Below are 25,901 nucleotides of genomic sequence, written 5' to 3'. Positions count from 1 at the left end.
CTGAAGAGTTCTTCTCCGGCTTCCCTGTAGGCCCCTTCAAATACTGGAAGGTTTCCTCATTTGGTAATGATATGAATTACCTAAGTCTAAGTGGATTGTTCTTTGAACTAAAACCAGATGAAACTCAGCAATTCCTTTTTGTGCCTAGAAAACGAAAAGGAATTTTATGCTGGCAAACTTTACAGGCCCTCAGAAGGGCCAACAATGCTTAACACTGATCTATAAAAAACCTAATTCTAACCAATTCCAGTGTCCACCTGATGAGGCTTGGTGGCCCTTCAAGCAGTTGCAGGGACAGAAGGAGCCCTCCAGAGTCTCTTCCTTACCTCCTCTGCTGCTGGCCCGTGGGGACTGTAGTAGTAGCCACCATCACTCTCCACCACGACCTCGCCGTACTCGTCGTACATCCCCGACGGGGACAGCAGGCGCCGGCGGCTCCCGTACTGCGGCAGCTCGTACCTGCCAGGGACACCACAGCTCCTCAGGGTGGGCCCAAATGGGCTCACACCTCTCATCACGCAGCCATCAGTGCACACATTCACATCCAGAGGGATGGGAACGGCTTTCCTTGTGTTTCCCTCTCCCTTCTTTCCTTAGCGGCAACCAAATCCCAAACCTCCTGTTCCAATGGGCACAAGCCCTTCAGGGCGACCTGAATTTTGAGGTCTGTTGGATCAGTCAAGACCCCACTAAGTGCATCAACCTTCCTTCAATACACCTGAGTTTTTGGGGGGATCTTTCTTAATAACCATGGAATGAAAGAGCAGCTTCCCTGGGATCAGTTCTGGAGAATGCCAGGTAATTCCTGAAGAGCCTGCAGTCCGATGGGCTTTATCAGAACAAGGCAGGATGGGGTTTTTGAGGGAAATTCAGAAGGCCACAACGCAGGTTGGCATTTTTTGAAGGAAAATAACAGGCTACAAGAGAGGATGGCAGTTTTTGAGGGAAATTTAACAGGCCATGAGGCAGGATGGTGTTTTTTGCGGGAAATTCAAAATACCACAAGGCAGGATGGTGTTTTTTGAGGGAAATTTAAAAGGCCAGTGGCTGGGTGGGAACTGGGAGAAGAAAGGATTAATACCTGAACTCAGGAGGGGAGGAGGTGATGGAAATTAATCTCCCAGACAGCAGAAATACACACACAAAGGATGTAAAGCCAGCCTGAGAGATGGGCTGTGCACTCTGCAAGGGGAAAATGCCATTACTAAAGGAGCAGGGAGTTATCAAATACCCCCTTAACCTCTGCAAAGAGTTTTGTTGTCTGTTCCCGCCTTTGTGGACACAAAGATTAAAGTCATCCTGAGGTGAAGGGAGGTCCCACGATTAACTGCTGGAATAATAAACATCACCAGCCTGGAAAAGCAGCACTTTCAGAAATAAAGAGGAAAAATGGAACTATACCCATGCTCATAACTGTAGTAATCCTGGCCGTAGTATTCCTGCCCTGGATCAATTCCAGACTCCATACTTAACTCCTGGAAAAGAGAAACACTGATTGAGTGCAAACAGTGTGAAAAAGGCCCAAATGTAATTACTGATATTATTATTCCTTATGATGTAATTACTTCTTCTGACTGCAAAAATGATCCCCATCCTGTAGCACAAAAATAGCAATGTCTCACTCTGGCTTTTACTGCTTATTCTGGAAACAATTTTGGGGCTAAAAGATTGGAAATAGAAAGGTTTGCAATTGCACTGCACAGCAAGATGCTAAAGCTTCCAGCACCAACTGCTCAGCTCAGCTCCAGCTGCAATAATCCATCAGCAGCTGACTGACACTCGGAAAAAATCAGATGGCAGTTGGAGAGCAATGAAATAATTCTGTCTGGAAATCTGGAACTGTGGGATGAAGCCCGTGTGAGCCACTGTAAGATGCTCATGGGGAAAATCACAGATCCCTGAGTGGTTTGGGAGAGACTTTAAAGCCCATCCAGTCCCACCTTCCTCTATCCCAGGCTGCTCCAAGCCCTGTCCAACCTGGCCTTGGAAGTACCAAGACGCAGTAAATTTAAGGTATTTAATTAAAATAACATAACTGGGCTTACAATGCCAGAACTTTACTTTTTATGGAAGAGCTAGGGGGAAAAATTACCTGAGCCAGACGAGTTTTCATTAGAGAATGATGTAAAAGCCATTTCAAAACTTATAGAATAATTAAGGAATGAAAAATAGTGGTACCTCTGGTCTGAGAAGAGAAGGTCTCAGCAACTGCTGTTGCTACAAGAGAAAATGAGAAGGAGGTTAATTAGGCAGCAACAATTAAAGTGCAGGTGATTGGTGTCTAAGATTAGTAATAAATGCTGAAACCACAGGTCCTTTAAAGTTTTTTTATGGCAGGCAGCTGGATACTTCCATACCCTGTGAGAACACAGAGCACCTGCTGCAGTAAAATCCCTTTACAGCCCACCATTTCTTTTGCCTAAATATAAAATCAAATTCCCAGTTTTTGTGATGATTGTCTGAAATATTTAACTCAAGAACTTCTACCAGAGGCCAAGAGAACCAAATTCTCTGTCTGAATTAAGAGACACAAACCAGCTGTGCACAGGGAGAAAAAAAATCAGCAAATATCAGCCTTTATGATAGAAACGTATTTTGGAGAACTTTCCAATTATTGAATGAGATTGTTCTGAAGGAAACTCTTCTCCCTGAGTTTCATTGCTGGACAAAGTGATGCTGCAGGAGCAGCAGACCTCAGAGCGCTGCAGGGAAGGTCCGTGGAGCCCCATCCCTGCCTGCCAGGTGACTGGGTGTGACACTGGAAAACACAGCAGGCGTGGAATGGTCAAGCAGCAATCTCGGAGCTGGAGGTCGCACCCGTGCCACAATGGATCTCAGCCCCCAAGGGATCTGCGCCTCATCAACTTCTTGGATCACTTTCAATTTCTGGTCTCTAAAGCACCCAGTACCCAGGAGTTCCACAACACACAATCCCAGAGTGGTTTGGGATGGAAGGGACCTTATAACTCAGCTCATCCCACCCCCTGCCATGGCAGGGACACCTTCCACTGTCCCAGGCTGCTCCAAGCCCCAGTGTCCAGCCTGGCCTTGGGCACTGCCAGGGATCCAGGGGCAGCCCCAGCTGCTCTGGGCACCCTGTGCCAGGGCCTGCCCACCCTGCCAGGGAACAATTCCTTCCCAATCTCCCATCCAGCCCTGCCCTCTGGCACTGGGAAGCCATTCCCTGTGTCCTGGCCCTCCAGTTCCTGCTGCAGGGTCCCTCTCCAGTTTCCTGTATCCCTTCAGACCCTGGAAGGAGCTGTGAGCTCTCCACACAACCTTCTCCTCTCCCGGCTGAGCAGCCCCAGCTCTCCCAGCCTGGCTCCAGAGGGAGGTGCTCCAGTCCCCTCAGCAACTCAGTGGCCTCCTCTGGACCTGCTCCAACAGTTCCATGTCCTTCTTGTGTTGGAGGCACCAGAACTGTGCACAGAATTCCGGGTGGGGTCTCACCTGAGCAGAGCAGAAGGGGAGAATCCCCCACTTCCCTGCTGCCCACACTCTTGGGCTGCACAGCAAAAGCACGTTGGTGTAATTAACATTTTAAAGGTGATTGGGCACCAGCCTTACCTCTTGCTGTGCATATCCTCGCCTAGAGGCCAGAAAAAGAAAAGAAATAAATTAGGATAATGCTGTGAGCCTGCACAAAGATGCACACTGCCATTCTCGCTGGAGAGGGGTGAAAGAGAATGTAATTAGAAATGTAATTAGCATGGAAAGAAATACACATCTCTAACATCAAATATGGTTTTCTTCGGGTTTGCTCTGGACACGGATCATTGCATGGGAAAGGCTGGAGAAGCTTAGGGCTCTTTTCTTGCTTTAGATTGTGAAATGATGAGGAGAAATCCCCAATCCCCAAGAGCCAGTGCATCCAAAGGGACTCAGCACATGGAAAGGGGGATTGGGAGGGAACCCTGTTCCCTCACACCTCTGCTCAAGCAGTGAAACAACTTCTCTTCTACTCCTGAACTTTCTGTATCCATCAGGAGTTGCCCTGGAGCTTGTGTTACTAATTTCTTATACCAACATGATTATTCCAATTACACCTTTCCTAACATTTGCTCAGTAGGGGGGAGTTAAATCTCCTTTTTCCTTTTTGCTATCTGTGCTTATTTTGCCACAGGCTTTGCGCTTCTGATCTTATTGGGAATTTATTGTTGGTTTAATTCATTTTCTTGGAGCCATTCCTGGGCATGACCAATGCATTTATGTCTATCAAGTTTTCTATTTTCACATTTTGTGCCTGAAAATTGAAATGACTTCAGCAAAACTAGAGAACAACAATTTAGGCCTTTGAATTTTTCTTAAGGATAAGTCTGGATTATTTGTATTATGGTTTTTAAGAAGGAAAGGGTAAATGCTCAAAATTATGTTAGGCTTATCCTAGGACACAGCCAGCAGTCATGAGGAAGTCTTTAATTACACTAAATAAATGATAAAGACCAGAGAAATCCTTTTAATTCTTTAATATCCTCATCTCTAAATCTTCCTATTAATATTCAGCACATGGAATTGATTATCAGCATTGAATTAATGCTGTCGCCTATGTAATAGAAACCTCATGGCCAGCTGAAATGAAGATTTATCATCCAAAGATGATCTGACTTTTCAAAGCCCACTCGAGGAACGCTGGATTTAGTTTCCATATCGCCTACAACAATCTTTGGATAGAGGAAGTCTGAGGAGAAGGAAGCCTATTACTCTTAATTGCACTATATTGCAGATTAAAAGCATAATATGAGCAATTCTAATTAAATTTGGAATTCAGCTTTCATAAAAATAGCACCATGCTGAGTTTTGCTGATATTGCTCGAGTAGTTTTGTGTGGCCATGATTAGAAGGAAAAAAAGGTCCCCGAAAGACAGAAAATACCCATTCACTCAATACAGCACCAGGATCTATTCTGGCACACAGACAAAGGTCAGAACAACATCATTTATTTCCAGGAAGGAATTAAAGCTCTCCACAGAGGGAGGGATTGCTTCTGGGAAATGTTCTCAGCCAGACTTTGCTGCAGTCAGTCAGAGGGAAATCTTCCCTGCGGAATGGGAAGCGAAGCCGTGGAGCCTGTGAGGATGTGGGGTAACGGGACAGCCAGCACACAGAGCTGGTACTTAAGGGGAGAGACAAAGGCAGAATGAACTCACATGGACAAGATGTGCCGACCTTTCACTGCTGAAAGAGGTTAAAGGGACTGGGATTTGCCTAAAGCAGCATTTCCCCAATTCCTGACATCCCAGCAGGTGTTTGCTCTTCCACAACTTAGATCTGTTTTCATATTTAAAGCAAAATCGTCACAAATCTCAAATACTACAGATACTCAGAGGGAGCAACTACTTATCAGTTTGCCCCAGCTCCTAAAATGGAGATTTCCTGCAGATCAGAGCTGGAGCAGAGAACAAATTGGGAAGGAGGATGAGTAATGATAACACTGTGATGAAATTCCAGCTTTGCATGGAAGAGCTCTCCACTGATGCCATCTCTGCTCCTGCTCAGGACTTGGCCCCGTCAAGCTGACGATGAAAGAATGAGAGCTATATCAAGGGTCACATCAGACCCCAAATGACCAAATCAGACAATGTGAGAGGGGTAAATTATATCTAAATAGAAATTATTACAGATGCTCAACTTGCTACCAACTCCTATATTGGATCTAATCCTTCGTAGCGCTGCAGAACTGCAGTACCATGGGATCATGGAATGGTTTGGGTTGGAAAGGACCTTAAAGCTCATCCTCTTCCACCTCCACCCACCTTCCACTGTCCCAGAGTGCTCCAAGCCCCAATGTCCAGCCTGGCCTTGGGCACTGCCAGGGATCCAGGGGCAGCCCCAGCTGCTCTGGGCACCCTGTGCCAGGGCCTGCCCACCCTCCCAGGGAACAATTCCTTCCTAACATCTCATCTAAACTCCTCCTCTTTTGGTTTAAAACAATTCCCTCTGCAGCACCCAGACATCTCAGTGGGACAGAACTCCCCTGGTACAGCCTCTTTCCTCTTTCCCAGTCTAATAAAATTCATTTTGTTAACAAAGACTATTAAAAAAGCCAGCAGGAGAACAAAGATTGTGTTATATCCAGACAAAATGAAGCCAGTTTTGTAAAGTTTTCAACTTCATCAAGATTTCCAGAAGGAGAAAGTAAATGTTGCTCATCAGTAAAGAGCTGATGCCATGACCCCCTCCCAGACCCTTCTGAAACAATGAAATTTAATATTTAAAGTGGAGCTTCTGTGTGATGGCCACTCTTTCTTCTTAAGGAACATCCCAAATAATTGTAGCCAAACTGGACTGTTGGAGTTTATGCTGTGAATGACTCGACAGCTCCACTTCTGCTGTGTGACCTTACAGACCACAAAATCACATCTTATTTGTGTCGTATTTCACTGGGGATGTAAAGAGCTGCACAACAGCAGCTCTTTACAAGCTCTAATGTGGGACTTGGGCACTTCAATTTTAATTTCTGACTTTGGGGTTGATCCACTCTGAACATGAGCAGCCTGATACTTTTTCATGCCCATCTCTGCCCTCTTCCCACTGTCCCCTTGCCAGGAGCATGGCCGGGACACAGAGGGAAACATTTAAATCATATTCCCACTCTGGCTCTTCAATTCTAACAATTCTCTACCTAATAGGTGCTGAGCTTTGGGAAATTGATTATAACACTGCAGTCGTGCCACCCTTGGAGAACTGAGCACCAAAACTGTGCACATCCCATAAATGACACAGATTCTGTTACAGCAAAAATAGGATGGATAATCCCTCCCCTTACACGTTTAGCTACTCCTACACCTACCTTGATCCTACAGCCTAGCCCAACAAGGGTTTTAAGTAAAGGAAAATTCTAATGGATCAGCAGAAATTGTGGGATGGAGTTCATGGAGTTTGGCACTGGGGCAAAAAGTGAGGAACTACCTTGAGCAACTTCTGACTGAAGCATCCACGCATGTCCTAACTGCAGACTTCAATAAAAACAGGAGAAAAGAGAAAAAGCCAAGCACCACGGAAATGCTGAGTCTGATAAACAGCCTGACAAAGAATTTGTTACCTTTGTGCTCAGAATTGCAACGCTGATACCGAACTGGCATTTTAGTTTTGCTTCATTAGGTAATATCTGCCTTTCCCAACATGGTTTTCAAAGTTTTCATCTTAAACTTTTCAGATTTTGGTAAAGGACTGAAAGGAAACTTGAAAGTTGAACCAGGCATTTAAATACCCAAACTGCCTTTACTTACCATTTTTTCAAAGGACAATCTAATTTACTTTACATAAACATTTATAATCGACATATTTTATGTAAAGATCTGATTTAGATGCCTGTGAGCAAAAAAGTTGGTAAGTAAATCCACATTGTGTGGATTTTTACAAGCACTTGGAAAACCTTCACCTGGTGATACTAATCAGAGTGACTTTATTACAGTTTAATTGAGATGTTTCAGCTTGTGACAGACCAGCATGGAAATTAAAGAGAGACAGCAACAACATGCACATGCACAATCATAAAAAACAAACAACAAATGCTTTGTACATGAAAGGAATTTACAAAATAAAAACTTTTCACATGCAGTTAGAGTATATAAAAAAAATGCAATGGAAGGCAGAAGATGAAGAACAGGAGTGGGGACACAGCCACGTTTGCTGAGAAACAAAAGCAAACCCTTCTTCTCACTGGACATAGGAACTGAGCTGCCAGAAAACGTCAGCAGAGCAGAGCCCCCAGAATAGGGAGATGCAGTATGGAATTATGGAATGCCTGGCTTGCAAGGGACCTTAAAGCTCATCCCATGGCCAGGGCCACCATCCCAGGTTGCTCAAGGCCCACCCAATAACCCGGCTCACCGAAGCTGAGCCTGCTGCTCCCAGGCCTTCCTTGCTTTGACACCCAATGTGCGGCAGAAGATTCCTTCCAGGTGGGGCATTTTATGGGCATAGCAAGAGATTCCAATCACAGCTACAGGAAAATCTTACTGATGTTACCTACAGTGAAGGCTGCTTAAAGAAGTATCGAGCCCACTGCCATCTATGCCCCAGCTTTGGGTGAAAATGGACAGTTTTCCCCAAGAACTTCCAGTAAACAGACTAAGAACCAGCAAGATGTAGTTCTGAGAAAACAACTTGGAGAGTTATATTTTATATCACAAATTTTTGAGTGAACGGCAAAGACAACGTCTCTCCATTTAGGATCGGGAGTGGGGAAGTCATGGTGCACAGCAGAAAAAGGGGGAAAAGTCGGGATTCCTGGAGAGTCTGAGGCAGATACCGTGTGCTGCATTAGAGTCCTCCCACTCAAAGAAAGCAGGGAACATCCACCCATGAGCATTACAGAGCTGTAGACTGTGAGGGGAAGCGTTTCTCCAGCTCCTCCACAACACAGCTCAAGTTCCCGTTCTGCTGGTTGTGCTCAGCCGCGGCTTCTGGAGTTGGGAGCTCCGGGCTCGGGGCTGGTTTGAGCTTGGGGACGTGCTTGGGCAGCAGGTGGTTCTTGTCTATTTGGCTGTACATGTTGGCCACCGACTTCTCAATGGCGGCCAAATTCTGAATGTTTTTAAGAATTCCTTTGAGCTCCCTGCGGGGAGGAGGCTCTGGCACTGTGGCCGGGGCGGGGACAGCTGGCTGTTTGGCAGGGGATTTGGAATGCTTGGCAGGGGACAGCAGCTGCGTGCTAAGAGGAGATGGAGTGGAAGAAGAAGAAGAAGAAGAAGAAGAAGGAGGAGGAGAAGAAGAAGAAGAAGAAGGAGGAGGAGGAGGAGGAGGAGGAGGAAAAGAAACTGGAGGTGGAGGCGGAGGATGTGGTGGCAACAGAGGAGGGGATGGAGGTGGTGGTGGCAGTGGAGGCGGCAGCTGTGGAGGTGGGGGTGGGGGAATTTTAGGTGGGTCTGGAATGCTTTCTACAACTTCTTTGGTCTGAGGAGCTAGAAAACTTTGGCAAAGTGGTTTCTTTATCCTAGAAGATGGAGGAGTTGGTTTGCGAGTCGGTGGAGGAGAATGTTCTTCAGGGCCGTCGTGGTGAGTGACGATTACAGCGGGGACCACGGCAGTCTCCGCTTCAACTCCTTCAGCACAAGGCGTTGGAGAGGATACAGGGGAGGAGCGAAGGCGGGGAGAAGCCACCACACTTTTGGGAGACTGCTCTGGCGCATTCTCTCCCTCCTGGACACTGGCGCTGTGTGTGGGCGACCGCGTGGATTTCACTTCGGGAGACCTCACTTGCTTCATTTCCTGCAGCGCCTCGAACTGCCTCGCCTTCTCCTTCACAGTCAGCTTGGGGCTACTGATCCTTTGGAAGAGTGGACTGCTGACATCGTCACTGCTATCCGGATTTTCAGCTCCTTCCTCCTTGGCCGTGAGTCTCTGCTGCTGCCACTGGATGGGGTCCATGATAACCGGCCTACCCAGGGACCCCTGCGTGTGTCTCCTGGTCAGGTGAGTGGGCACTGTCCACGCCCGGTAGCTGCCCCCCAAAGAGGCCTCTCTCCAGACCAGTCTCGAAGGAGAAAGAGTATCTAAAGCATTGTTCCTTTTCCATAGGAACCCTGCGGCAGCGGGGCTTTGAGGGGGACCTTCCATGTACAACGGGTTTCGGGTCCTTAGCGGGTTCTCATCGGACAAAAAAGTGATGTTACTCGAGGATTTGGGGAGGTTATTGTTCAGGGATCCATTGATATTGGATTGCTTGTGAGCCTCTATAGCACGGGAAGCAAAGCTGCTTATAACTCTCTGTCGGTCTCCTTCTTCTAAGACTGACTTTTTTCCCCTGCTTTGTTGGAAATGGTAGAGAAGAAAAAGACTTGAAAGAAAAGAAGATAATCACATGTGAGGAAACATGCATGGACATAGGTACTTATGAGAGAGAGAAAAAAAGAACTTATGACATGAAGCAGAGCCATTAAATCACTTCTAGCAAGCTACGACCCAACAGAAGGAGCGCATCTACTACTGGGCAAGACATTTACTTTTGCATCTTCTTTAAGGGGGAAGGAAGAAAAATTAAAACAAGCTGCTGCTTGTTTTAATTTGAAGCTGCGTAGCTACTTGGCAAGTTCAAAAATAAACCCAAGTCTCCTTTAAAAGACCTCCTAGAATTCCAAATTATCAGGTAATATTGTGCCCTATCCACCCAGAGACACAAAACATCCCCGAAGTATCAATATGTGAATGAATCTCATTTCTTGTGTGTCTGAATTTCATCTCTTCACCACGTTGAACCCAGTTAAAAATCCCTGTGGTTGGGTTACATCGAATTTCTACACCAAAAGTAGGAGGTGTCACCACTTTCTGGACTTCACCTGTCACCTCCCAGTCCCTCATTAACCTCCCCCCTCAAATATTTTTAATACCACAACCTTCTGAGCAGATTTGAAAATAAACAGTATTTTAAAATGCCCCGCAGTGCCTGCTAGAAAAGTGCCCTGCGAGGCCTATTTTAAATAATGCTCACCTCAGGCTGAAATGAAACTTGTTTTTCTCTCAAACAGTGAGAAATTTAAGATTTGGGCCTGTGTCAGGCAGAGCTAAAGTACAGCATGAGTAGCAATCTCATCTACCTGCACAAATTAAAATAGCATTTAAGACTGGTTTTAGTGACTTAGAGACATCCAGGATTTTCATACAAGTTCTGACTTAAAAATCCTAAGCCTTGTCTCTACCAAAGTTTGAATTTTGGCAAAGGAATTGGAGGAAAAAAAGGAGTTTCCCATGATTCTGTGAATGTTGGAAGATGAAGTTTTAGACCTCTTGGTCACATCGTTCCGTGGGTTTTGGTGGTGGTGTTTCATAGCTCAGAAAATATAACTAAATCCAAATTAATGAAAAATTAACCTCTGGTGGTTAAATATTCCCTAGCAAAACTGGAAGAGAAATTTAAATACCTAGAAGGAGTTAATTGAGAGATCTTAATTTCCCTCTAAGTTATTTAAGATGTAAAAGTCCCCTGAGGGTCTGTATTTCGTAACAAAACACTTTTGTTTCGTGACTTTTGTTTTTTGTTTTGATCAGGGGACCACCCAGGCAGGGAACCCCCAGCTTCCTAATGGTCCAGGGAGCCAGGAGGACTGGAATTCCTGTACAGAATCCAGGGATCATTCTCCCATTTGCAAAAAAACACCCAGCAGAGCTCCACGGAGTGAATAAACTCTCCCCAGGCACTGCAGTTTGCCAGAGCTGAGTGTGCCTAAGGCTTCCTCTGGGCAGAATGAATACAAATAATTAACTTTACATTAATTAGAGAATCCCAGCAGGGTGTGGATTGGAAAGGACTTTAAAGATGACCTAGCTCCAACCCCCTGCCATGGGCAGGGACACCTTCCACTGTCCCAGGCTGCTCCAAGCCCCAATGTCCAGCCTGGCCTTGGGCACTGCCAGGGATCCAGGGGCAGCCCCAGCTGCTCTGGGCACCCTGTGCCAGGGCCTGCCCACCCTCCCAGGGAACAATTCCTTCCCAATATCCCATCCAGCCCTGCCCTCTGGCACTGGGAAGCCATTCCCTGTGTCCTGGCACTCCATCCCTTGGAAATGGTCTCTCTGTGTTTCTGTAGCTCCTTCAGGCCCTGAAGGCCCCAGTGAGGTCACCCCAGAGCTTCTCCTCTCCAGGCTGAACAATCCCAGCTCTCCCAGCCTTTCCTCCCAGCAGAGCTGCTCCATCCCTCTGCTCATCCTGGAGCTCTGGATGCTCTCTCCAGCAGCTCCAGGTCCCGCCTGTGCTGGGCCCCTGAGCTATAAAGTGACTCTGAATTCCGCAGCAGCCACCTTTGAGGTCAGCCAAGCACTGCACCTACTGAGAGGAGAGAGCAGCAGCGACTCTGAACTTGAAGGAGCCTCTCCAGCAGAAGGCTCATGCAAGGTGCCACCACCTTTCTGCCACTGGAGCAGATTATTTCAAAAGCTCCTCAGCTCCTTCCTCACTCCACATGAGGCCTCCAAGAGCTGAGGTGACCCCACAATGTTTTTCTGTTTGTGTGAAGCTGTTTCAATCACTGAGGAGCAGTGAGTTCTGTTTCTGTGAACTCAAAGACTCTACAGGTCTTGCATGGCACTGGAATTAACAGCCAAGGAAGGTTTAAATTCAGCCATAAATCCATGAACTCCCAGCAAACTTCTGTTCATGCACTCAGTGTTGCTTTGACTTTTTTTGACCCTTTGGCTTTAGAAATAATGCCCTTCAAGTTCAGCAATCACCCTTCCTCTGTCTACTTCCAAGAAGAGGGATAAAGAAGCACAGAAGTATTTGAACTTCCCAGTAAATGTCTTTCCTGCTCAATGGACGAATAAAACATGAGCTTCACCTTGCAAGGTTGGATGGGAATCGCTGGAAGGAAAATTAACTAATTTCTACCAGCTACAAATATTAAGACAATGAAAGAAGCTTACTTACTGATGCCTATGGATCCAAAGACAGGGAAAAATGAAAATGGTGAGACAAGGCAGATTTAAAACTAAAGAGCTTTGTTCCATTTCATTTGCCATAAACACCAAAGAAAGCAAACAAGACACTGCAAATGAAAGATGGCAGACTTAGGAAAACTAAAACAGGGAATATTGTACTAAAACTCATGAAAAATGGCAATAAAAGATTTTTCCCAAATACGAATTTCCTAAGGTATACCTGTGCCCTGCAGTAAAGTATTTAACGGGCAAGAAAGAAGAGAAAACTTTTAAAGAAAAAGTTAATTTGTAATTATATTTATTGAAGGCTGTTATTTTCTTTAAAATCCTATGGATTTTGATTTATCTTTGAAGGATCTTTGTGTTTAATCAGTTCCTCAGCATGATGAATAAGCCTTGGTTGTACGCAAAGACATCTGAGAGAAACTATTCCAACTACAGCACCTTTTTTGGTGCAACAAAGACTATTTTTTGTCCAAATTTACATAAAGCTAAGCCTCAAAGTCAACATTGCAGATCTGGGAACCGGCACCTCTTTGGGGCAGTACTAAACCCCAAAAAAACCTTTGCAGATAAAGCACAATGAGGCTTTTTCTGGGTTTAGCATCACATCATTAATTTCAGCAGAAATTTGGTTTAGTGTTAAAAAAAAAAAAGTGAATTTTGCCCAGCAGGCACCCCCCTGCATAAGGGTACAGATGTAACTCACAAACAGAAGTGTTCCCACTCCAAAAAACTTTACTCCACACATTTTCCCTCCCTTCTTGCCCAAGCATAACTTGACAAAGGCAAAAGGCAAAAATTCAGCCCTTGGGAGAAGCTATTCCTGCTCCCAGCATTTTTCAGCCCCCTATTTATCCAGAAAAGCTCAAGCCCTGGAATTATTCCACATGCAGAGACTGCACCCAGTTGTCCAAGAGTTAAAGCCTTCTCATGGACCTGTGACATTTTATAAACTCCAGCACAGCAGGTGGAAAATTTCAACTTCTGTGGCAAAACGAATGATGATTGAAAACGGAGCAATCCTCACTTCCACCACCCATTCAATTCCCTACCTGCTCCAAGTATTATTAAAGCTGGGCTCGTCAGCATTCCTCAGTTTTCAAGTATAAACAGAGCTGAAGTGTGGCAAAGCCTATCAACATCCCCCCCAGTATCAGACAAATAATAATTGGCTGGAATATTTTCCTACTGCGAGTTAAATTGTTGTTGGAGTCCATCAACTTCAGGTTTACAGAGGCATGAAAAGGGAGCCAGCCTTGCAAGATTATTATTTTATGAGCATGTAAGAGGTAAAAGATGCATTTAGTGAGCTGCCAGGGGCTTCTCTGCCTTGATAGTTCCTTTAATTTCAATATTTGAACAGGTTAAATCTAGAACAAAAAACCCCCCAACAAACCGAACACTTCTTACTACAGGAAATGGGGAATTTGGGGCAGCAGTTTTCAGGGAATTATCATTTTGTATGTGTGCAATGGACAAGAATGAATTTTATTGGATGTGTTTACTCAACAGCTTTGGAAAATATGGAGTGCTGGCCTGGATGTGCCAAGGAATCCAAGCCTGGCAGCAATGACCTGCTGTAGGATCTTGCTCTTAGGAAAACCATCTGGTGAGACCTTTTTGCCCACCTGAAGCCTTTTAAAGGTTCCGCCATGCACTACAAGACGATTAAATTGGGTTTTTCCCTCCATCCAGGGTCAGCCTATTTCTTTTTCTGGATGTTGGAGAAGCCCAAGCAGCTGGGGAATGAAGAAAAGCCTTTTGCACAGAGACTGCATGAAGCGATTTCATAGAATCCCAGAATCCCAGAACAGTTTGGATTGGGAGGGACCTTAAAGCCCATCTCATTCCACCCTCTGCCATGAGCAGGGACACTTCCCACTATGCCAGGTTGCCCTGGCAGTGCTTTTCTGGATGGATCTCAAGGAATACTCACATGGTGCTGTCTCCAAGCTCCTCATAGAGGTTGTTGGCCGCGGCTCCAGCCGGTTTTCCTGCGGGCAGAGCCATCTGGATCCTCGCAGTCTTGGCACACTCAGCCTGGCGCCTTTGGAGAGCCATGGGAGGAAGGAGAAACACCCATCAGAACACCCCAAAACATGCCCCCAGTAAAGCCAAAATGTGAAGTTTTCTACATTCATGCCCTGCAGTTTATCCCTGGATTTTGTCTTCATTGAAGTAGTAACGTGATCATCTTCTCCTGGATTTTTCAGCTCCCTGTTCTGTTTTGGTGGAATCCCAGAGCTTCCCAGTTCCCAGAATGGTTTGGGTTGGAAAGGACCTCAAAGCCCATCCAGTGCCACCCCTGCCATGGGCAGGGACACCTCCCACTGTCCCAGGCTGCTCCAAGCCCCAATGTCCAGCCTGGCCCTGGGCACTGCCAGGGATCCAGGGGCAGCCCCAGCTGCTCTGGGCACCCTGTGCCAGGGCCTGCCCACCCTCCCAGGGAACAATTCCTTCCCAAGATCCCATCCAAACCTACTCTCTTTCAGTTTGATGCCACTCCCCCTTGCCCACTCACAACTCCTTTTTCTTAATGGAGTTGGCTGGGAAATTTCTGTTCAATGAACAGTTTTTCCTGAAAAAAAAGTCCTTTTTTTTGTTTGTTTGTTTGGGGGTTTTTTTGGTTTTTTTTTGTTTGTTTGTCTGGGTGTTTTTTTTTTTTTTTAATAAATTTCTGTTCTCTGTCCAGAAAACAAAGCTCCTCGTGTGGGGAGCACCACCAGGGTGATGTGACTGATCTACCCCAATGACACTGAGTAGCCACAGAAATAAATCACTTCTAAACTCATCACACCAAGAGTTCAGGAGCAAATTGGAGTATAGAAATTCAGAAATTAAAAAAAACCCCCTATATTTAATATATTTTGAGAATAAAATTTGTCAGTACTCCTATGGAAGCTGGAAGAAACAAAGCTGGAAATGAATACTTACTCTTTGAATCTGTTTGGTTGCAAAAAAGGAGATAAAAAGGAAGGTTAAATAAATTCTGCTGCCAACAACTGCCCATAACAGTGACTCTAACAGGAGTAATAAACTACAGGCTACTTAATTATTCCACACATCAAATTCCAGAATTAATGACTTGTTTAAAGAATCAGAACTTCCAGAGCTGAACAGCGTTTGGCTGCTACTTTTGATCCCCTGGAAACAATTCTGTAGTCAGCAGAAATATGAATTACAGCAGGGAAAGAAAACAAGTCATGAAAACATGAATATTCTCCTGTTCTTTCTTAAGCAGGTACATTTTTATACTTGTTTCTTGGTATTTCATTATTTTATATATAACGATATAAATACTACAATTGCTATTTGCTTTATATTTTCCCATTTTAGCACCTTTCAAAAATGTATAGAAAATAATGGAGGAGTATTATTTTTGGTTCTTATTTAGAAGATGCCATTCTTTTGTGACTAGTAAATAATAAATAATTTATAAGTACCTTGCAGGGTTGTGCTGGATACTGGATTTCAAAGGAATTATTTTTAGATTTTTTTACTAAAAAATATTTTAGGAAAAACACTGAGATTCCTTTGGAAAAGGAGTGAAAAAGGCTGCAATGCAAAAACAAACCATAAGGCTCAGGATTTTAATTTAACTCCAAAATTCCTTTCATTTTCTCTGGCACTCTCCAAATACAATTTATTCACAATGGGCTGCCATAAATCCCACTCCAAGTCAGATTTCTAGGTGGGAAAAATGGGATTTTTGGATGAAATGAATTTAGGCAGATTCCTGAGAGCTCCTAAAAGGGATTGATGATGTTTGGATGCCAAGGAAAAATGGGGCTGTTCATTTCTGTAAGGAATCTGCAATTTGGATAACAGCCACCAAGGAATTGCAGGATGAACAGGCTGATGGAAGCAAATTTTCCATAGAATTCTGGGAGAGGAAGAGCAGTTTGGGAATGATCTGGCTTTCCAATGGTGCAAAGGTTGGTCAAGCTCTGCCAAGCTTCTTTAAATGGCATTTTCCCCTTGACCCAAACTGGGGAAATGGGGATATGAATATAATAATGAATTAAAGAAGAAATCCGCGAAGAAATGGATTCTAATAAATAATAAATCTATGAATAAATAATAAATCTAATGAATAATAAATCTATGAATATGAATATAATGTATATGGAAATTTATGAATATAATCTTTAATTAGAGAAAAAATTACGAATATATTCTAAAATAAATACATAAATAAATAAATAAACATGGAGCTTTTAAGTCCAAATGCACTGATTTTAAATATGAGTGGACCTGAAAATTTTAGTGGAGAGAAGCTTGTTGGAGACGTTGATTTGAATTAATTTATCAGCCAATTACTTGACCCTCTTCAGTGTGTAAGAGGCAAGAGGAAATATCAAGAAAGATCTCTGATGTTGCCCTAAAATGGCAGAAAACCAACTCTCCAGGAAACATTTGCAATTAAGAAGCTCAGGAAAAAATATTTTAGGATTTAAGCAAAAACATTGGGATGCTCTAATTTGATTTTTGATTCATTTCTTGAAACAGCACCTTTTTCCCCTGTATTTTTTTTCTTTTTGGCATGGAATTCGGCTCTGAATCCTCACTTTTGTGTCAAACACCTGGGTTCTGAGCTGGTGTTTTGGCACAAAAATCCTGTGCCTGGTTGGGAAGTCCAGGAGGCACTTCCCGTGGATTTTCTGTGTTCGTGTTCATCACGCCAAGCATTGAGCAACCCTTGTGGTGAGAAGGGGATTAAACCCAGAAACTGATTTATGTAATAGAAATATAGATAATACATACAAAATACTACAGAAATAGGCAATAATAAATAGAAATTAACCTCGCAATGAAGGATAATTGTTGAAGCGGCTCTGCTACGAAACGCAGCATCTCTCCTCCAAGGTTACAACCCCTGGGAGAGGAGAAAGAGGAGGGTACTCACTGCTTGTAGCTGACCATGACGATGAGGATGGCTGGCATGCAGCACAGGATGATGATGACAGCCAGGGCCAGCAGTGCCCCCTCTGTGTAGCCCACGGCCTGCGCCTGCTTCTTCACGTTGGCCACCACGTCCGGCGTGCGGATCTCCAGGATTCGCCCGCCCTGGCCCAGGTAGGGCTGGAACTCCTTGTTGATATCCAGCAGTTTGCCATCCAGGAACCTTCAATGGCACAAAACCACCCCACTATTAGGGCCAAGTTCATGAAGAGAGTTTTAATTACGGTGGGTTAACAGCCCAATAAAGCACACACATCGTCTTTGTGGGCTTTGGAATAGTGGCAATTCCCTGTAACCCGGTGCCAGGGACAATTCCCATGTACTTAACACCAGGACGCAGTTTTAACCCTGAAAAGGAGCTCTCAGCTGAGCTTATCCTGATTTCCAGTGGCAGAAACTCCTTGGTGACATCACTTTGTGCTCTTTGTGCCTTTCCTTCTCTGCTCTGATCCCGAGGATCAACCAACCCTTCCTGGACACATGCCTAAGGACCACTCTGCCCTAAAGATCACCTTGGTCTTGCCCAGGGCAGTGGTGGAGTCACCATCCCTGGAAGAGTTCAAAACACCTGTGGTTGGGGCACTTGGGGACATGGGTCAGTGGTGGCCCTGATGGTGCTGGGGGAATGTTAGATTCGATGACCTCGGATGTCTTTTCCACCCTTAATGACTCTATGATTGCTGTTACCCTAAAATCAGGCAATTTGTAGAGGATTTGCTCAGCTCCTTAGGGAAATTCTTTGGCTGGCTGGAGAAAAAATACATTGGCCAAGGCTTTAACTTCCGAAGGAAAATAAAATCCTTGGATGACTCCAGAAGTGAGGATTGAGTGTCTCACAAGCTGCCCACCTCTAAAGACCAACGCAGGAGATGTGTTAGGATGGAGGATCCTAAAAGCTGGGAGCTATAGCAAAATTCCAGATCCTTGCTTATACAGGGGTTCTCCTGGAGAAAGATGAGGGGGAAAAAACTCCAGAAAACTTCAAATAAAAAACAGCAAGAAAAAAATTCCGTATTTTTGTGTATAAACTCTGAATGTCTAAAGAGAGCCTGAGATAGATTTGATTTCCTTACTCTGATCATGAGACAGAAATTCCACTCCTCAATGATCCTTTCTTCAAGGGTGCTAATTTCTTATAATTGACTTCCCCTCAGATTGATTTCCTGATAAATTCTCGTAGCATTTCTTGTCCCTATTTTTTTTTGGAATTCTGGGGAGAATCCACTCTGCTCTGGGTGTGCAGTGGATGAACTGGATCTCATCACAAGCAGAAGAGCTCGTCCTGAATGATGAATTTGGGCTGGTTCCATGATACTGAGGGCAAAGAGGCTGCTCACCCCCACCCTCACAAAGGTGTCTGGAACAATAATTCCCATTCCTGATGTCTTCCACAAACCTTTTCCTCGGTACGTGAGAAAAAATCCCTTTTCCAACCTAACTGATGGCATAAAGTGAATACAAACATTCTTTTGCTGCTCACTAGATGTCACTGGTGCATGTCCCATGTCCTTTGAGCTGGCAGAAGCCTTCCCAGCAGGACAGCATAAAATCCCTGGGTGATTTTAACCATCTCTCCGTTGAAATTCTGCTGGCATTTTCCCGACAAACCCTTTTTTTACAGGTTCGTAACTCAGCCGTGAGCATTTACTCCGTGATGGAACCTGACACGTTGTGCAGGAGCTTCACACAGTTTCTTTTTAACAGGGGACATTTTCCATGTAATTTATGCAGGAGGAATTTCCTGGATTCAACTGGTTTTTATGCTCCAATAAATCAAAGCCTCTTCCCTAGAAAAGATAGGAAAGGAGTCTGAACGTTCCAGTCTGGGAAATTATCTGAGTGGCCTCCATGTCTTTTAGGGGTTTGTGGGAGAGGGAGGAAATAGTGAAGTAGAGGTACTATTCAGATCCATTTTTGGGGTGTAACCAAACAGATTTGGAGGAAAAATCAGATGAGGAGCAGCTGAGGGAGCTGGGAAAGGGGCTGAGCCTGGAGCAAAGGAGGCTCAGGGGGAACCTTGCATCTTGATCGTTAAAATTTTCAGGAGGAATTTCTGCATGGAAAGGGTGCTCAGGCCTTGGCAGGGGCTGCCCAGGGAGCTTTGGAGTGCCCATGCCTGGAAGTCTTCCATAAATTTGTGGATGTGAGGACATGGTTTAGTGGTGGCCTTGGAAGTGCTGGGTTAAGGGTTGGACCTGAGGAGCTCAGAGGTTCTTTCCAACCTCCATGATTCTGTTCTAGGGGATCCCTGATTAATAAAAACTTCAGGTAATCAATCATAACAGTCGTAAGGAAAAACATGGATCTCTCGTTGTGTGTCAGTCCTACAAAGCAGAGGACAGGGAAATTCTGCATATCTTGAGAGACACATGGCTTTTACCCCCTGGCAGTGGCTGCTACATCCATGACCTCTAAATCATGCCTTTGTTTTCCAGCCAAACATTTTCCTGGAATTATTGTGGGATTAATACTATGGATTACAGGAGCCTCACGCTTTGGTTCAGTGGCGTTTGCTTCTCATGGTGCCAAATGTGACTCTGCTCAGCTGCCGCTGGGATGAGCTGCTGTGTCCACCTTCTTCTCCCAGCTCCAGCTGCTTTGGGTTTGGATCCCTGACTCCTGCCTGTATCCCTGCAGTTCTCCACCTGCTGCTTGACTCCATCCTCAACTTCCCCTGCATTCGACCTTCATAAATAATTGTTTTCAAACAGTGACAGGTTCACCAGAAATTGTGTTAAATCAGAGCCTCCACTCTGTTTCAGAAGCAGGAACACAGCAGGGTGTTCCCAAAAAAGCCCAGTCTGGGAAAGCCTCAGGTATCTTCCAATGTACAATCATCTGGTGAGCTGTGTGAAAATCCCAGCTGGCAGAAGTCACTAACTCTGTGCTGTTGGTCCTGGATAAACATGGAATTGTTGAACACCTGGAAAATCACCTGTGGGAATTTATCTTCCTTATTGGTAATTAAATATTTAAACCAGGAAGTTCTGTTTCTTTCAGACTTATCCACCTTTCTCCCATCACATCCAGTTCATTAAATGATCCTTTCTCCCACTGATCCCTTTTCTGTCAGATCCAGAGCAGATTCCTGGCTAGCAGAAGGGTGGTTGGGGCTCATGGCTTCCCAGTGAGGGGACAACCACTTCTGAAGTGGCAGGAAGAACCCTGAGCCATCCCTCTGAAATCAAACTCCCAGGAAGGAGCTTCATCTTTTTAGGAGGTTAAAATCTTTGTAGGTTTGGGTACATCCCTGGCCCAAATCTCCTGGGGTTCTCCCACTTTACAGTGAAAACTTGGGAACTCCAGCTGCAAAACTCTGTCTCCTTACTCCAGTGAGCTGACACCCACTCACCTCCACCCTAAAGCCAGGGAGGCATTCCCTGGGATTTTGCTGATTTAAATATTTAAGAGCTTTTGAAGAGAAGAAAAAAAGCCCCTAAAAAGCTGAGTGTGCAGGCACAGGGAGCATTTTAATGAGGTTGCTTCTCAGATGATTCCCCCTTCCCTTCCTTTTGGAAAATCTGACGTTCAACCCATCTTAACTCTATTCTGCTCTGGGTACTTCATTGGACACCTGAACATCCCTAAAAAGACATTCCAGTATTTTCAAAGGGTGCCTAAATGAAGAGGGACACGTTTTTCTGGCCACGAAGAGAGTCTGCAAAGGGAAAAGTTTATTTTTCCTGGAATTCAAAGAGCCAACTGCCTCCCTGTTCAGATAACAGCTGATTTTCATATCCCAGTAATAGTGGATTTACTGAGAGCTTTCCAAAGGGAGGAGGAAAAGGGTGTCAGAATCTTGAATAAAACTGGAGAAGGACCACAGTGACTCCATTCTGGGAATGACCAATAGTGGACAAGTGACCAGAAACACCCAGAGCATCACTGAGACCTGAAAGGACTGAATGACCATGGGGATACCTAAAAACAAACACCAGGAGAAGGAAGGAGGCTCTATTGCCACCCCTCTGAAAGCTGCTATTGCTATTAATTATATTGTATATAACATTTTTATATAAAATACTCTTTTTTTTTTAATATTCCTAGTTCAGAAAAATGATGCTGGAAGACTGGAGAGGGTTCGGAGAAAACTTCAGGTGATGAAAAGAATTAAAACATAGCCCAGAGCAGAACTTCTCAGGAATACAGAGGAAGATGTGATCATGAGCCTAGACCTTGGTGGGACCCAGAAATTAAAAGCACCAATGGACGCTTTAATTTATCACCCAAAGTTATAATAAAACTGATCCTGGACAAATTAAAAATAAGAGACAAAAGGCCTAATTTTTGACCCTACAGTAACAACACCAGGCTGTAGCTGATTGGATTTTCTGGTGCAGTTGCTTTGCTGACAGGTATGTTATAAGCAGAATTACTTTGGGGAGCTCCCAAACTTGCTCAGACTGACCCCAGTGACCTTTCCCAGCCTCTAAACTCTGAATATCTGCATAGCTTTCCTACACTGTGGTTCATCTGCACTCCACCAGGAGCTCAGGAGAAGAAGCCCTTTTCCCCCTTTTCCAACCCCATTTCCCCGCAGTGGTTCACAGCCTTTTCCTGCCAGGCTGCTGAGGATGTGCTCAGCACAGAAGAGCCTGGTGGGGTTCTCACCCAGATAAAAACCAACACCAAGGTGAAACATGCAAAAAAAAAACCTCAAAAAAGGGTTTTTGTCTTTAGAAGTAGAGCCTGATTTGCATTTTGAAGAGCCTGATCTCCTATGTGGAGGTGTACACTGGAACATGCCCCATTGTCTGTGTTTTACACAAGGCGCAAAACATCCCTTCCTTCCCCTTCCCTTCCCTTCCCTTCCCTTCCCTCTCTCCCTCAGTTCCCAAAGAAAAGAAGAAAGGACTCATGCTCCAAACAGAAACTGTGGGAAGCCTGAAGGTCAACACTGCAGCACCAAAGCCTGGAGATCACACAGGACTTTTGGTACACAGGAAGGAAATTCCTTGGAGGAATTCCAGCAGGAAGCTCCTCCACAGGGTGGACAAAACCTGAATCATGTGCATTGGGACAATTTATCCCGAGGCACCAGACTGAACTAGGACATGGCCAATTCCCAAGCCATCCATAAGGGATATCCATGCAGCAGCTGCTTCTATGGATTTTCCCATTCCCATTGCGCTGAACCAGTTTCTAAGAGCAACAGATTCCCAAACAATCCATGGAAATAGAGGGGGAGTAATAAATGAAATACTCACTTAAAAAGTTCATTCCTCATGATGGCTCTGTTGGTTTGCGGGTCGATGGCGTAGACCATGAGGTCGGACTTGGTGTAATCCTCCTCGGAATATCCATCCCCAAACCTCCGTGCTCCGATGGATTCCACCACGACCGTCGCCCCCGGAATCTGGTCTTGGACGTAGCGTTCCAAAATCCTAAAGGGAAGACGGAGCCGGAAAGCTGCAGTGATTGATTCGTGGCACTGCCCACAGCCCAAATGAGGTACTGATAGGCAAAACCCCCAGGATGAGAAGGATTTTGACCTTCAGAGCACTTTTAAAAAGGAATCCCTGCTCCATAGAACCTCTGAAATGCTGAACTCCTGGGAAAAGCTCAGCAGTGCTCGGAGAGGTCTTCAGAAAATGTGTCCTTAAGTCGAGCTCTTTGTATTTATGACCCCAGTTGAGTTTTAAATGGCTCACGGGAAACACCACCTGTATTTCACACAACCCCCCCCGACATCCTTTTATTAAGTTATATGATTCCAGCACTTCCATTCCAGCCTTCCACGGGGTGCATTCCATAAATTCTCACCCAGAGAAACAACCACTTGACCGATTTTTGGTGGGATATTTCATCCAGCCCTGCGATTTCACACATTTCAGGGGCTGCGATACCTGCTGCTCCAAAAGGCACCAGGTTTTACAGGCAGGAGGAAATTGGAATATTGGGCTGACAGGTTTACCACAGGAAATAAAATCAAATAAAAGCAGCAGGATTCCACAAGCTGGGGAAAGAAAGGCTGATAGAATTCAGAGATAACAACAATAACAACAAAAACAACACCGCCATCCAGACTTGCTAGAGGTTGATGAGGTTTCCAACGTGGGACCAAACCAAGAAAGGTTCACTCAAAGCCCACAGAAAGTTTGATAAACAAAGGCATAAAAGCAAATATCATCAACTCTGGGCAAAAAAAGGAGGGAGAAATAAACCAGAGCATTTGGAAGTCTGAAGACTCCATCTAAACTTAGAAGAAAATATAGAATATCGTCAGAAAATCAAAAAGCAGTAGCTGAGCTGGGAGGCAAAAGCAAGGGAATAAGAGGGAATGTGCTGCCTGATCCATCCAGGATGCACGAGGGTGTGGAGGAAGACACATCTCTCACAAAAAAAGGACATCAGTGACTTTAAGAAGTTGCTTGTTTAACACAAAACATTCTGCGGTTGCTGAGGTGACATTTTTGCTGTTGTGGTTTTTTCCTGACACAAGATTTCCACCAGCTCCTGATTTTTCCAAGACTCCTGATTCACATTTGTCCAAGGAACACCTCTTCGTGTGGAAGTTTAGTGTGCCCTTAAAACTCGTTGTAAGGTTTAAAGCTTTTCTATAAGATCTTGAAAAATCCAGGTGTGTCAGAGGCAGGCCATACCCGAGGAGTGAATATATGGAATTACTGCAGAGAAAATAGGGATACAGATTGGCTGGCACAGTGCTCGTGGAGCAGTGTCCTCTGAACAAGCTCTCCTGTTGTTTGCAGATACTGAAAACTCTGCTTGTCTCTGCTCGTGGCACACTCTGCACCAGCAGCCAAGGTGAGGACCTGTCACAAACACTTCAGCAACAATAATTCCCCCAGGGAAAACCAGACAGGACCAATCTGGGATATGGAGATTATTATAAAACCCCACCAAACACGAAGGGAGTGTAAATGGTGAAGAAGAAACCACGACCATTCTTAGGAGGGTGTTTGGCACAAGGTCTCAGGCAGAACAAATATGGGAAGGATTTGCCTCCATAATTAGCCTTTAATCATCTTCTCTTGCTGCAGGAGGAGATGCTTTTCATGGAATCACAGAATTCCAGAATCCACCCAGTGTCCAACGCCCACCTTGTCCCCAGCCCAGAGCACTGAGTGCCACCTCCAGCCCTTCCTTGGACACCTCCAGGCATGGGCACTCCAAAGCTCCCTGGGCAGCCCCTGCCAAGGCCTGAGCACCCTTTCCATGCAGAACTTCCTGCTGCTGTCCAAGCTGAGCCTCCCCTGGCCCAGCCTGAGGCCGTTTCCCCTTGTCCTTTTCTGTTTCCTTGTACAGAACTCTTATTACACCCATGACAGAAATGCTCCATAAGGTTGGAAGGTGATAATGCAGGGTCACTTCTGGCAGAATAGGTAACAATACTGCCTTTCCTCAGAAATTCCTGGAATCCTGCGGGAATTCATTGCCTTTGAGAATATCTTTGTCTAAAATATTATTAAAACTGAAGAACAAACAGAATAGTCTGGGCCTATAGAGATCTCTCCGTCTCCATCCGTCCCGACCGAACCCATCCAGTAACCTACAGGAATGGCTTCCCAGTGCCAGAGGGCAGGGCTGGATGGGATATTGGGAAGGAATTGTTCCCTGGCAGGGTGGGCAGGCCCTGGCACAGGGTGCCCAGAGCAGCTGGGGCTGCCCCTGGATCCCTGGCAGTGCCCAAGGCCAGGCTGGACATTGGGGCTGGGAGCAGCCTGGGACAGTGGGAGGTGTCCCTGCCCATGGCAGGGGGGGCATTGGGTGGGCTTTGAGGTCCCTTCCAACCCAAACCTTTCAGGAATTCTGTAACAGGACTTGCTGAGAAATGGGTACATTGCAGCCATTTTTGCAGGAAACCCCACAAAGCCCAGCAGAATGGCAGCAGTGTTCAATTTGAAATACACAAATTGCATGTTTAGGTTAAAACAGAGAATAAAATCCCACTGGAGACTGAAAAGCAGCAATTAAAGAATTCACTTAAAAATAGGGCAGTTCCCTGTAGAGTTGTTTGAAAAATCCTTCAGCTGAACTTGCGATGCTGAAAACACTGTAGTGTTTTAGAATTCCACTGGAAGTAGCCACTTGTTTGTAGTTGTACTCACAAGAACCAACTTTTTTTAGATTCCTCCTTATAAGTAAGAACAGTGTCAGCAGCGCTGCTGTCCTGATCAGCAGAATTCAAATGAAAATGAGCCTGTCACTTGTTAACGCCACGAGGGTCATTTCCATCCTCCCACCAGTGAGAAGTGGAAGCAGGAGCAGAACAGGTGATGAGCCTTCCCAACTGCTCCAGCTCCACTGGAGCAGCTCAGCAGTGAGGAAAATGCCTCCCAGTGCATCCCCATGAGCACAGCTCTCCCAGTTCCCAGCAGTGACACTGGACAAGAGGATTTGCTCTGTCATTGAGGGATCCTGCAGCCCAAATTTCCCTGAAAATCCTCAGGTGACTTTTTTCATCTTTAGGTGTGAAAGAAATGGAAAGGCAAAATAATCCAGGGGTGTTGGTCTGCTGAGCTGGTCCTTGGCTGCGGAATTCTGCTCCAGGGAGTCCCAGAATGGTTTGGGTTGGAAGGGACCTCACAGCCCAGCACACT

At 45.2% G+C, this 25,901-nt stretch overlaps 1 protein-coding gene across 15 annotated transcripts in view; it reads right to left on the bottom strand.

Annotated features, from left to right (window-relative positions):
- The window catches only part of PCDH15 (protocadherin related 15), a 572,690-nt gene that overhangs the window by 6,464 nt on the left and 540,325 nt on the right, over positions 1-25,901 (bottom strand). For 5 of the 15 annotated variants that reach the window (XM_017733759.1, XM_017733764.1, XM_017733760.1 and 2 more), the window contains 6 exons: positions 22,548-22,724; positions 17,285-17,503; positions 15,313-15,321; positions 14,315-14,425; positions 12,365-12,370; positions 7,190-9,781 (listed from right to left, as the gene is read on the bottom strand). In XM_017733759.1, coding sequence (XP_017589248.1) covers positions 8,314-9,781; positions 12,365-12,370; positions 14,315-14,425; positions 15,313-15,321; positions 17,285-17,503; positions 22,548-22,724 — 1,990 coding nt within the window. In that variant the 3' untranslated portion in view covers positions 7,190-8,313. The other 10 variants (XM_017733770.1, XM_008633276.2, XM_017733771.1 and 7 more) reach the window with 8 other exon arrangements.

This window comes from Corvus brachyrhynchos, unplaced genomic scaffold (assembly GCF_000691975.1).
Source record: "Corvus brachyrhynchos isolate BGI_N302 unplaced genomic scaffold, ASM69197v1 scaffold334, whole genome shotgun sequence".
Taxonomy (NCBI): Eukaryota; Metazoa; Chordata; class Aves; order Passeriformes; family Corvidae; genus Corvus; species Corvus brachyrhynchos.
This window is presented reverse-complemented; position numbering and strand designations above follow the sequence as displayed.